The following is a 10,752-nucleotide window of genomic DNA, read 5'->3' as shown; positions in this document are numbered from 1 at the left end:
TATGTTTAGGAAGAAGCTTGACGGTCCTCTGTGCTAAGCCTGATTTCCTTTAAGCATTTTATCCGCCTAGCTAGCCAGCACTTTCTCACTCTTTATGCGCTGCAGTCACATGGAATGGCCTGGTCAACTGGCAGGAGAAGGGACTGGTGAATTTATTTAAAATTCATTAAATAAATTACTTCAGTAACTCACTGCTATTTTCCCAGTAAATTCAATTCCCCAGTACTTGTACAACTGCCCAAAGCAGGCTGCACCACTGCCACCAAAAATCTGCCCCAAGTGCAGACCTGTGTGGTATCCCAGTGCTGTCTCTGAGCATCCCCCTGTGACGAGCCTGTTACAGATGGGAACCCAGTCTATATCCTTGTGATGTTGGGGGCCCCAGAGCTGGATGCAGCACTCCAGGTGGGGTCTCACCAGAGCAGTGTAGAGGGGCAGAATCCTCTCCCTCGACCTGCTGGCCAAGCAAGGATACAGTTGGCTTTCTGGGCTGCCAGCACACACTGTCAGCTCATGTCCAGCTTTTCATCCACCAGTACCCCCAAGTCCTTCTCCTCAGGGCTGCTCTTTATCCACTCTCCACCCAGCCTGCACTTGTGCTTGGGATTGCCCCAGCCCAGGTGCAGGGCCTTGTACTTGGCCTTGTTGAACTCCATGAGATTGGCAGTGGCCCCCCTCTCCAGCCTGTCCAGGTCCCTCTGGATGGCATCCCTTCCCTCCAGCGTGTCGACCACACCACACAGCTTGGTGTCATCGGCAAACTTGCTGAGGGTGCACTCAATGCCATCATCCATGTCACTGAGAATGATGTTGAACAGCCATGGTCCCAACACCGACCCCTGAGGAACGCCACTCGTTACTGGTCTTCACTTGGACACTGAGACATTGACCACAACTCTTTGTGTGACCATCCAGCCAGTTCCTTATCCATTGAGCAGTCCATCCATCAAATTCACGTCTCTCCAGTTTAGAGACAAGGATATTGTGCAGGACACTGTCAAATGCCTTGCACAAGTCCAGGTCGTCCAGAATGCCTTCCCCAATATTTGACTTATACTGGTAGGATGTTCCTATTTCAAAAACCTCAAGAGACACTGCATTTATCATATGAGATGATAATACTGCAAGAACACATTGTGAGTAAGGCAGCTTCAACAGCTCGATGCTACAGCTGTAACTTAAGCTGTTCTCATTTATTACTGCCATTGCGATTGATAGTTTGCACTCTCTGTGGCATTTCTTATTCATAGTATAATTGTTAACCAAGACTTTGATTCAACTATTTTTATGAAATATGCATAAAAGATGCAAAATGGCAAATTGGAGATAATTACAATTAATTGCACCAGCAAGTACTAATGCATCTGTAGCCTAAGAAAATCAATATCTTGCAGCAACACACTTAGGATTTTCTGACACAAACCAGGTAAAAAGATATTCAAATCAGATCTTAAATTTTGCTTGAATGTTGTCAGCAGACTGAAGGAAGTTCACAACAATTCCAGGACAGCAGTGCCATCTTGAGGTCAGTAGAGAATTAAAGAGGAAAACTGCAGGTATTGCTCTGAAGGTTTTTGCTTAGTTTGGCCTCATTAAAAGCAAAGCATTTTCAAACCCCAGTCATTTCACAATACAGTCTTTCCTGAATCATTAATTACGAATTTATTTTCTCGGCTGTTTAGTTTCCTCCTACGCTTGACAAAGTATACAGATGCAGATGACCAAGCATACAATAAAATTCTTGTATCCTACATATTTTTTCAGATCAGAGTAATACTGCTGCATATTCTACCCTTTGCTGGTTTATAGGCTATGCAACAAAGACCCTTCCACATGAAGGCCGGTAGAACTGCGCTGCAGATCTTCTGCTTGAGGCACAGAACAGAAAATCCTCACTATACAAACAAGGTGAGAAAGCAGGGATTCACCCTCCAAATACGTGTCAGAATCTTAAACAATATGAAAGCATGCAGGAAAGCTGCACCGATCCACGTGGCGCAGCTACTTGGGCTGTGCACACCTGCCAGACCCTTCCGACCACACCGAGCGCAGGGTGATGGCTGCCAGAACAGCAGTAGCTTGAGACCAGCAAACCAAATGGTCATATTCTAATTCTTTTAGGTAAAGCAAAGCGCTGCGGGGTAGTTAAAAGAATCTGCTAGAGCAGAACTATGGCTTGGTGACGTAAGCACTTGTTGATCAGCAAATGCACCAAATTAAATTGATGTTTTGAATAAGATTCTCTTTTTTTCAAGTGAGAACTATCTAGAAGTCCTCCTTAGACAACATTCATGGCCCAGTAAGGAAACAAATGTTTTGAAAATCAGCTGTTTTCTAAGAATGGGTGTTCTATGGCATTTCAACTCAAAGGCAGGAAATCTTTACATAAAATACATGTCAGAAATTGCATAAAATACCTTTTTGCTCGTTTGATAGTTAAAAAATATTTACAAGTGCAGACAACAAGCCACTGTTTTTCCACATATACAAAATAGCAATACTTCTTTTATCAAGTACTTTACATTACATACAGCATCATTTTAACCTACAGGTTGTGAATCCCTCTACGTTTCTCATTTGAAAAGTTTTTCACACCAGATTTAAAGTCTGTTTGACAATATTCCTTCCCTGTATTTTCAGAAGAGTAATGTATGGTAACCAGAAGGAGGGCCAAAATATTTTTTTTCTTTAATAATGCAATGCTTTCAGCTTGTTTGGTATCGAAGCTATTTGTTTCCATAATACAGTCTCTTATGCCCCTATCACAAACTAGCTATCATACACTAAGGGTTTGTGTAACAACTGTTAAAATATGTTTTCAGCAGGTTCCAGTTTAAAAGCAGGAGGTACAAGGGTCTTTCTGTGCATTTAACCAACTCTAAAAAGTTAAATACTGTACATCTATGTCACAGTTCTAGCGCATGCCCAAGATTTGTCTGCTCTTTAGTTGTAAGTTTTTTTCCAGCTCAGACAGCGCTTGAGCCCGTAGATTTGCAGCATATAGACGTTTTCTGAGATCAGAGCATTTCCCTTTGGAAAGGGGACAGTTTTCTATATTAGCAGTAGACACAGCTTTCTCTTCGCTTCCATCGAAGTGTACTTTCTTCTTGGTTGTAGAAAAGGGGTGCCGGGCTGCATTATCTTAAGAAATAAAAAAATAAGTACAGAATTAAGACATTTTTCAGAACTTACTGCTTAGCTAATGTCTTAACCCTGTTACTCATTATGCTAACTACCTATAGCTTTTAAGTAACCTAATTAAACACATTTCAGTTCATAGCAACAATTCTTTTACGTTTTTGTAAGGAAAACTGAAAACAAAGCTTTTAAGTAATTGTGGTAAAAGGATATATGCCACTGTAGTTTCTTGGGTGCACCTCCCAACACACCTAAGGAGATATTAGAGTTGACATAAGGAGAAAAGACATGGAGTATGTTCTGAGGGACAGGATGGTAACATAATCCTGATCCAAAAGGAAATGGAGAATTAGGCTCTCAGATACCAAACACACTTGTCTTGCCTTCATAGCAACAGCAGATTCAACCTGTCCAGCAGTCTTTCCGATTACCCACGTTGTTCTGACTCTGTCCTTCTATTAAGTCAGTGGGGGTACAAACTACACTCTGTTTTGATGAATGATGAGTTTAGGTGTGTTAATCATTTAGTAAGTTACTTTCACTGTAGCCTCCAGCCAGGAATTTTCATAGCATAGCTATGTTTTAGCCATATAGAGCTGCCACAATCAAGAGGCAGTTAGGTTTTGGGTTTAATGATTTCAGGTACAAAAACTGCCATCAAAAGATATTAAAACAGCTGAGTTGTCTCATCACAACCTCTCAAGACTAAACTCAGAAAGAAAAAAAAAAAATCAGACCTTATCAAAGGTTTAACTATCCTAATCATAACTCTTCTGAAGCCTTTATTTTCCATTCCTTAGGCTAGAGCAAGGATGCAATAAGCACAGGAAAGTGCAAAGGACCAGAGTAAAGCAGCTGGTGAATGTTTCAGCATTTTGTAGTTTTGTGTCAGTACCTATATCTGTTTTATCAAATCCTTCCGTAAGAATCAGCAAATCCCTGCAGAAATAGGGTAGTGTCTAGGACACTGTCCTAGAAACCAGGATTTTTGGTATTCCATTTTACTGTGAAGTGAAATGGACAACTGGCCTTGAAGAGAAGTTAGGGAACTAAGATGTGAGATGCAATCCAGTTGTGAAAGTCTCAGGGTAACTGAAGCCATTTTGACAACATGCTGGAGAAACTTCATCCACTCATATACAGGGATAACTTTAGAAACAGTATTGCAAGAGTACCATGGAATGAATTTGAAGTTACAAGCATGGTGATAAGCATTTAATCAAGTGATATACAGATACTGCAAGATTTGATCACTTTTGTAGTAACTACATCCACTTTTCTGCATTGTCTGTCTTGAGGTATTAACTACTCAAAGTGGTTTTGCCCATCTTCAAAAATTAATACTGTTAAGATTAATGTCATGTAAAGGGGTGGGAGATGCAGAAAAGAACAGAAGCAAATGCTGAAGCTCATTTACCTTCAGTCATCCAAGGCTAGAGGCAACATCAGAAAGCCCCAGGCAGGTTCAAGTCTTAATTTTATATTCTTTAATGTATCAAAATCAGACAAGACATTAAGACAGGTAGAATTCTCAAAATGGACAGGAGTGTTAGAAATAGCTCAAGTACCACTAACTTGTGGTGGCATTTTACTTGTGTCCCTTCCTGCTGTGGTAGGTAGGCACTTCTTAGAAAAACTGCAAGTTTATATTTATTTGTATTAGAGGCAGTGACATGCTTATCTTACTTCATCTGAACAAAACTAAATGAGAGTGTTGCTGCATGTTAAAGGGTGGTCCCATTTCTTTAGTACTAATTAAGACCCAGCCATTTAATATTCCATCAGTATTGCAAAATGTATTTAGATACTTGAATCGTTTTTACTATTAAAGATAGGTGCAACAAACAGATGATACTGCCTCTTCTGATAGTGAGGACTGGACAATCAAGGCCAAAGTGAGAGTCAAGTACTGCCAGGGTAATAACTACTGTAACTCAGATTGGACTACTGGTAGTAAGGAAGCATTGTAGCATATTTTCACAGAATGGTTGGGGTTGGAAGGGACCTCTAGAGATCATCTAGACCAACCCCCCTGCCAGGGCAGGATCACCCAGAGTAGATCACACAGGAACAAGTCCAGGCAGCTTTTGAAAGTCTCCAGAGGAGACTCCACCACCTCACTGGGCAGCCTGTTCCCATGCTCTGTCACCCTCACAGTGAAGAAGGGTTTCTTCATGTTCAGGTTGAACCTTCTGTTTTCCAGTTTATGGCCATTGCCCCTCGTCCTGTCACTGGACACCACTGAGAAAAGCCTTTTTTAGTGAGTAAAACTGGAGTATGATAATAGCAGTTTGTATTCTTCAGAGCTCATACAATGAGCCAATCATAGCTGGGTCACTTGCAACAAACACTATTTCCCACCTTAAAGTTCTTGGAAGTTGAACTAAAGTTTAAGTGATAACATGTGTAATTTTATTAAAATTAACTAAATTAAAGGTCTATAAAAATACATCCATAAGTAAAATAAATACCACTGAGAAAGTTTGGGTTACAAGTCAGCACTTCCATTAGCTTATCGCAAGAAGGTAATTTTCAAAACAGCTCAAGACTGCAGTGCTGACTGTGGTCACTCATATTCACGGCTGAGCATCATTGATTAAGTCTTTGTGTGAAGCAGAAAATCAGAAGTCTCTTCCCAACCATGAATAGAAAATTGGTGTTTGTATTGCTACAGTGGGACTAGGTACATCATGCTGAGCATCACGGGCATTTTTCTGGTCATGCCAGCCTACATTTATCGCTGCAAGTGGCTGCTTGCATATTTTCATACCTGAAGCATCTGCACAAGCTAACGCCCTCTGCTGTTTGTAGACATTGTAGGTCTTCATCAAGTTTTCGGCTCTGTTTTGAAAAGAGAACTTTAAGCTTTTTGTTGTATGACTGTAGGGTTCCTAATCTAGACAATTATAGGTTGGTTAGATACCTAGCAAGTTTGTCCTCTGCCAGTCTCTCTCGAACACAGAGTTCCCGTTCTCTCTCTGGAAGTAGAGATATGGTAGTATGCAGTGTTAAAATGTTAACGTTAGAGTGAACGTGCATGATGGATTTTCTTGCAGAAAAAGCTGTCATATGCTGTCAAATGCACCCATATTTCTGGTTCTGTGACTCTAAACAAAGCCAGACAGCTGCTGTGTAGGTACACCTTTACCAATGCACTGATAAACCACTGGACAAGTGCTCTGAACTGCCAGGTATGCTCCTCCCCACCTCCACCAGCTCTGCCGTATCTCAACAGTGAAGCTGTAGCAGCTTTCTATTCTGCACATTAACTCCATGGCATGTGTGACACCAGACCTAAATAAACATTTAGATACCAGATACTCTAATTCAGCTATGACTGAACACCCTGTTTACACCAGCAGTAGCTGTTACTCAGGCTCAGAAAACAATATGTATGGCTCAAATCAGTATTCCAGAGCCTACTGCATATGCAAAGAGGTATTTTATGTGGGCAGGTAATCCCAGCACTTGAGGGCCAGCCATCTATGAGCAGTTTACTCATGTATATTTTGCTCTAACATCAGACTTAGTGTAGCCTTAGTTACATATTAGTATATGCAATGTTCACTTAGAGTAGGTGAAAAGCAACCTACACTGCATAGTGCAGAACAATATATTCAGACCCTATTTTTCTGTATACTTTCCTAATTGCCCCTCATGTTCAATAATCTTCCCACACCAGACTTCTATATCCAAACTGCCTCTTATAGTGACTTAAAACAAGAACTAGTATAAATGAGTAAGCCCAAACATTCTTGGTTTAGTCTTTAGACAGAATCCTAGTAGTGAGTGCAGGAGTGTGCTATCCTAGTATACAGTTTTAAAACCCCTCATTTTAATGCACCTTTCCTTCCTCTGCGCTTACTCTTTTGAATCAAAATCCCATTGCCACCCCCTGCCCGAAGCGGAATATCTTACGTTCCAAACGTTGCTCTCTCTCTTTAATGGCTTGTTCTCGCTCCTGTAACTGTTGTTCCTTCCGTTTCAGCTCATTCACAGCAGCATCTGAATGCTGCAGCCTTTCTGGCTCCCATGATCTCCAGCCTCTTTTATCAGAATTTTGTCTTTGTTCTTCTGTCACCAAGTCTGCTATCAAGGGGTGCTGCAGAATATCTTCCACAGACGGCCGGCAGTAATCCTAAAGGAAAGACATTACCAACAGGTTCCATCTGTAACCAAGAAACATCAAGGCCAGGGATTCCCAAGCAAGACCCACTGCAGGTGGAAACCAGCTGAGGAGCTATGCAGTGAAGGAAAAGCTGAGGAAAAGTGGAGTTCAGAAGGGATAGTGCAACTAGATAAAAGCTGAGGGAGGAGGCTGTTGCCAGCCTTCAGCTCCAGAAGCCACAACTGTGTCCCTCCTAGTCCAGACAACCACTCCTTTCAGAGCCAGAATGGGGTGGTGAGCATACAGAGGTAGTTGTCAGAAGATTTGGAGCTAACACTCTGAATCTCCACCGGTCACTTGATTCCTGGAGGAACCATACCCTTTTGGACGCTGGGTTCTTGTTATAGCTTTGTTGTCCCATGCAGTATTCTTAACATCCCCATGCCAGGCATGGAGGGAGAGCTATACATTAGCCATATAAAGCAAAATCCAGGATGAAGACACATCAACCCCTTCCAACTTCCGAACATGCTGGAACCCTTTTAACCCTGGAGTTAAGGCCTTACTAAGCATGCTGTTAGGAAATTCTGTGTAAGCCAGTATTGAGACAGCCTTTTTGCATCCTTTGAACCTGGCATACCACTTGAGCTGCTGCCTTTAATGGATTCAAAGCACGATTCCTCTCTCCTTCCCCTACAAGTGATATTGCCAGTGACAAGGTGATGCAACCCCTACTTCAGATCAGTTTCATAACTGAGAAGGAAAACTAGTATTTCAGTACTCAAACTGTGGGTGGAATAATTAGTAACGGAGTCTTACCTTGACATTCAGCATCTCTTTGAGAAGTTCATTCAACTGCTCTGAGTATCGATATGGTATTCGTCTGAACTTCCCTTCCCTTATCTTTTCTGCCAGCTCCTTTTGGTTATAAGCTCTAAATGGAGGCCTGAAGAACAACATTTTTCTTGGGTCCTTTCATTGGTTTTACAGGACTTTTTTAATAAAAAATTAACAGACTAAGAAAAGCCACAATTAAAAGCTTGTTTCAACCACCTGATGTCAAGACCAATTCAGAAATAAAAACATAGGTCTAGTCTCCAAAACCTTTGCACTTTCATCTATACAAAATTTAACCATAAACGCATCAACAGCTACATTTCCATATCCATAACCACACTACTATACTTACGAGAGAGCACATAATTCATACAGGAGACATCCTAGAGACCAGATGTCAGATTTTTCATTGTATGACATGTGATTCATTTGTTCCTAAAGAAAGAGAATAATCTTAGGTTTATTAAATAAGTCATTGTTCTACTATTGCAAGATAATCAGCTACTGTTCAAACCTGAAGTAAACCATAACTTACTGGGGTTACTTATAAGATTCCATCTTAATTGCCACAGCTACTCTTACTAGCAGGATTTTAAAAACAGGCAGTACTCCACTGTGGAAGGCTGAAGTGCTACACCAATCTGCAGTGGATACAACTCCATATTTCAGCCAATATTAATCTCTCCCACACAAAATGCACCATATTGGGGAAATAACTCAGTTTTGCTCATTTCCACTGCAAGTTAAAATCCTACCATCAAGAGGCAATTAAGTAGGCACTTTAACCTTCACGCTATGAAACAAAGATGCTCTGGCTTCCCTATTCCTTTTCAGAAACAACATACTCCATCGTATCTCTAATATGCTAAGAACATCCCAAAAATTATACAGTGAAGAGCAACTTTAATTAGAAGACAGTGACAGTGTGGAGAAGAAAAAAAAAAGATTAACTGCAAAATAACCTTGTCTCAAAAATGTGTACACTATGAAAAAAGTCACCTGCATTTAATACTAATAACTGTTCATTAAAACCTCTCAAACATTCATGGACTCTGGGGCCAATACTGCAGAAACAGATCTTGGAGGGACAAAAGGGAACATAAGGGAGGTCTTACTGGAGACATATAATACGGAGTTCCAACAAATGTTTTGGCAAAGCTGGTGTCATGGTGCAATATTCTAGCCAGTCCAAAATCTCCAAGTTTCACATTCTGCTTGCCATCGAGGAAGACATTTGCTGGTTTTAGGTCACGATGCACAGTGACTCCACCATCACTCCGTCTGTGACATTCCTTCAAGGCCAATGTCAATTGAGTCAATACTCTGAGAACAAAGCTTTCTTCTAAGTAACGCCTGGAAGATGAACACATTGTTTAATAAACATATTCTGAGTTTACATCAGCTTAGGTAGTTGCTGCCAGTCTTAGTTCTGCAACTTTTAATATGCTGCTGTTAAAAAAACATCACTGAATCAACCTCAGCACTTTTATAGAAAATTAACAGCAACAGGTCTCTACATTTGCTATTTAAAAAATGGAAATCTAAAAAAAAAAAATCACCCCAAATATGTTGGAAGACCTCTAGACTTTTGTTGCAGAATCCCTGTAATATTTCCATCCTTCCCCAAAGGCTCTAACAGACATGTAGCATTTTCATTACACACAACAAACATCCATTTGATGCTTTTGTGATGAGATCTGCCCTTTTGATCACTTACAATAACTGTACATTGTCAGCTGTTTATGAAACTGTTACAAGCAACATACAACAACAGAGCCAAGACAGGGCTGATTCTTAATATAAACTCCCTTAATGAAAACCCTGATGTGTTTGGGGCAGCTGCACTACCATTTTAGACTATTCTCACAAAGTAACACCGGTGGTGTCACGTACTTGTTTAACCAAAGAATGTGAAAACCAATATTATACTTAAGTAGGCTGCTAAGTCTAAGGTGAGACCAAGGCAAAGCCTTTTCAGCCTGGTGTCTCCACGAGCTTTGCACACAGGCACATAAAAGTAGCTTTTAACATCGTGTTCAACATCACTTTTCCCTTTCAGGTATTTTGGTATTCTAACAAAAAACCAGGGTAGAAGTGGTTTTACTGATGGACAGGCCAGAGGAACCCACAAGCTCAAACTACCCATCTGCAAGAACCGTGACTTGCTGGTTTGTTTTTAGCACCCCGCACCACCCTGCACCCCTGTGTGTTTTGCACAACCCCCTCCCGTTACAGGGAGGTCGTTGGGCCCAAGGGATAGACCCAGCGTGTTCAGAGACACACGTCACTGAATTTTTACTTCCCATTGCCCAAGACGCTCCACGCTGACACCCCGAAATGGCCACAAACAGACTTCACGTGCCTTTCCTTGGTGCACCTGGCAATCAAGCTAGCCAGGTCGCCGCCGTCGCAGTACTCCATCACGATGTACAGGGTTGTGCTGCTCCGGTCGATGATGCGATCGTAATAGCGGACGATATTCGGATGTCTCAGCTCGCGAAGCAAATTCACCTCCGAAACGAGCATGTGTTTCTCTGCCTCGGTCATGGAGCCATAGTCAAGCTCCTTCCAGACCAAGACCTAGGAAGGAAGAGAACAGCCCTAGGGCGTGCCTCGCAGACCGGGCAGGGCTCTGCAGGGGAAGAGGGGCTTCCAACGCCACTCGCTCA

The 10,752-nt window shown here is 41.6% G+C and overlaps 1 protein-coding gene across 1 annotated transcript; it reads right to left on the bottom strand.

Moving 5' to 3' along the window:
• Positions 1-2,874: 2,874 nt before the first annotated feature.
• On the bottom strand, positions 2,875-10,657 carry NEK2 (NIMA-related kinase 2). The gene is made up of 8 exons (XM_010155520.1): positions 10,437-10,657; positions 9,199-9,436; positions 8,436-8,518; positions 8,066-8,192; positions 7,057-7,276; positions 6,062-6,116; positions 5,909-5,979; positions 2,875-3,141 (listed from the first exon to the last, which is right to left on the bottom strand). Exons 1-8 carry the CDS (start codon positions 10,628-10,630, stop codon positions 2,915-2,917), a joined length of 1,215 nt encoding a protein of 404 aa, XP_010153822.1. The 5' UTR covers positions 10,631-10,657; the 3' UTR covers positions 2,875-2,914.
• Between the last annotated feature and the right edge of the window lie 95 nt (positions 10,658-10,752).

Source organism: Eurypyga helias, unplaced genomic scaffold (genome assembly GCF_000690775.1).
Source record: "Eurypyga helias isolate BGI_N326 unplaced genomic scaffold, ASM69077v1 scaffold43397, whole genome shotgun sequence".
Taxonomy (NCBI): Eukaryota; Metazoa; Chordata; class Aves; order Eurypygiformes; family Eurypygidae; genus Eurypyga; species Eurypyga helias.
Note: the sequence above shows the minus strand (reverse complement) of the source record. Positions and strands in the feature narration are given on the sequence as shown.

Excerpts from the sequence above, each read along its gene's own strand:
- NEK2 (XM_010155520.1), bottom strand. The coding sequence starts at position 10,630 with ATGACCGAGGCAGAGAAACACATGCTCGTTTCGGAGGTGAATTTGCTT. Across the intron at positions 9,437-10,436 it reads ACCAAGGAAAGGCACGTGAA|GCGTTACTTAGAAGAAAGCT; the intron begins GTCTGTTTGTGG and ends TTCATCTTCCAG. Across the intron at positions 8,519-9,198 it reads CTCCGTATTATATGTCTCCA|GAACAAATGAATCACATGTC; the intron begins GTAAGACCTCCC and ends CTCTTTCTTTAG.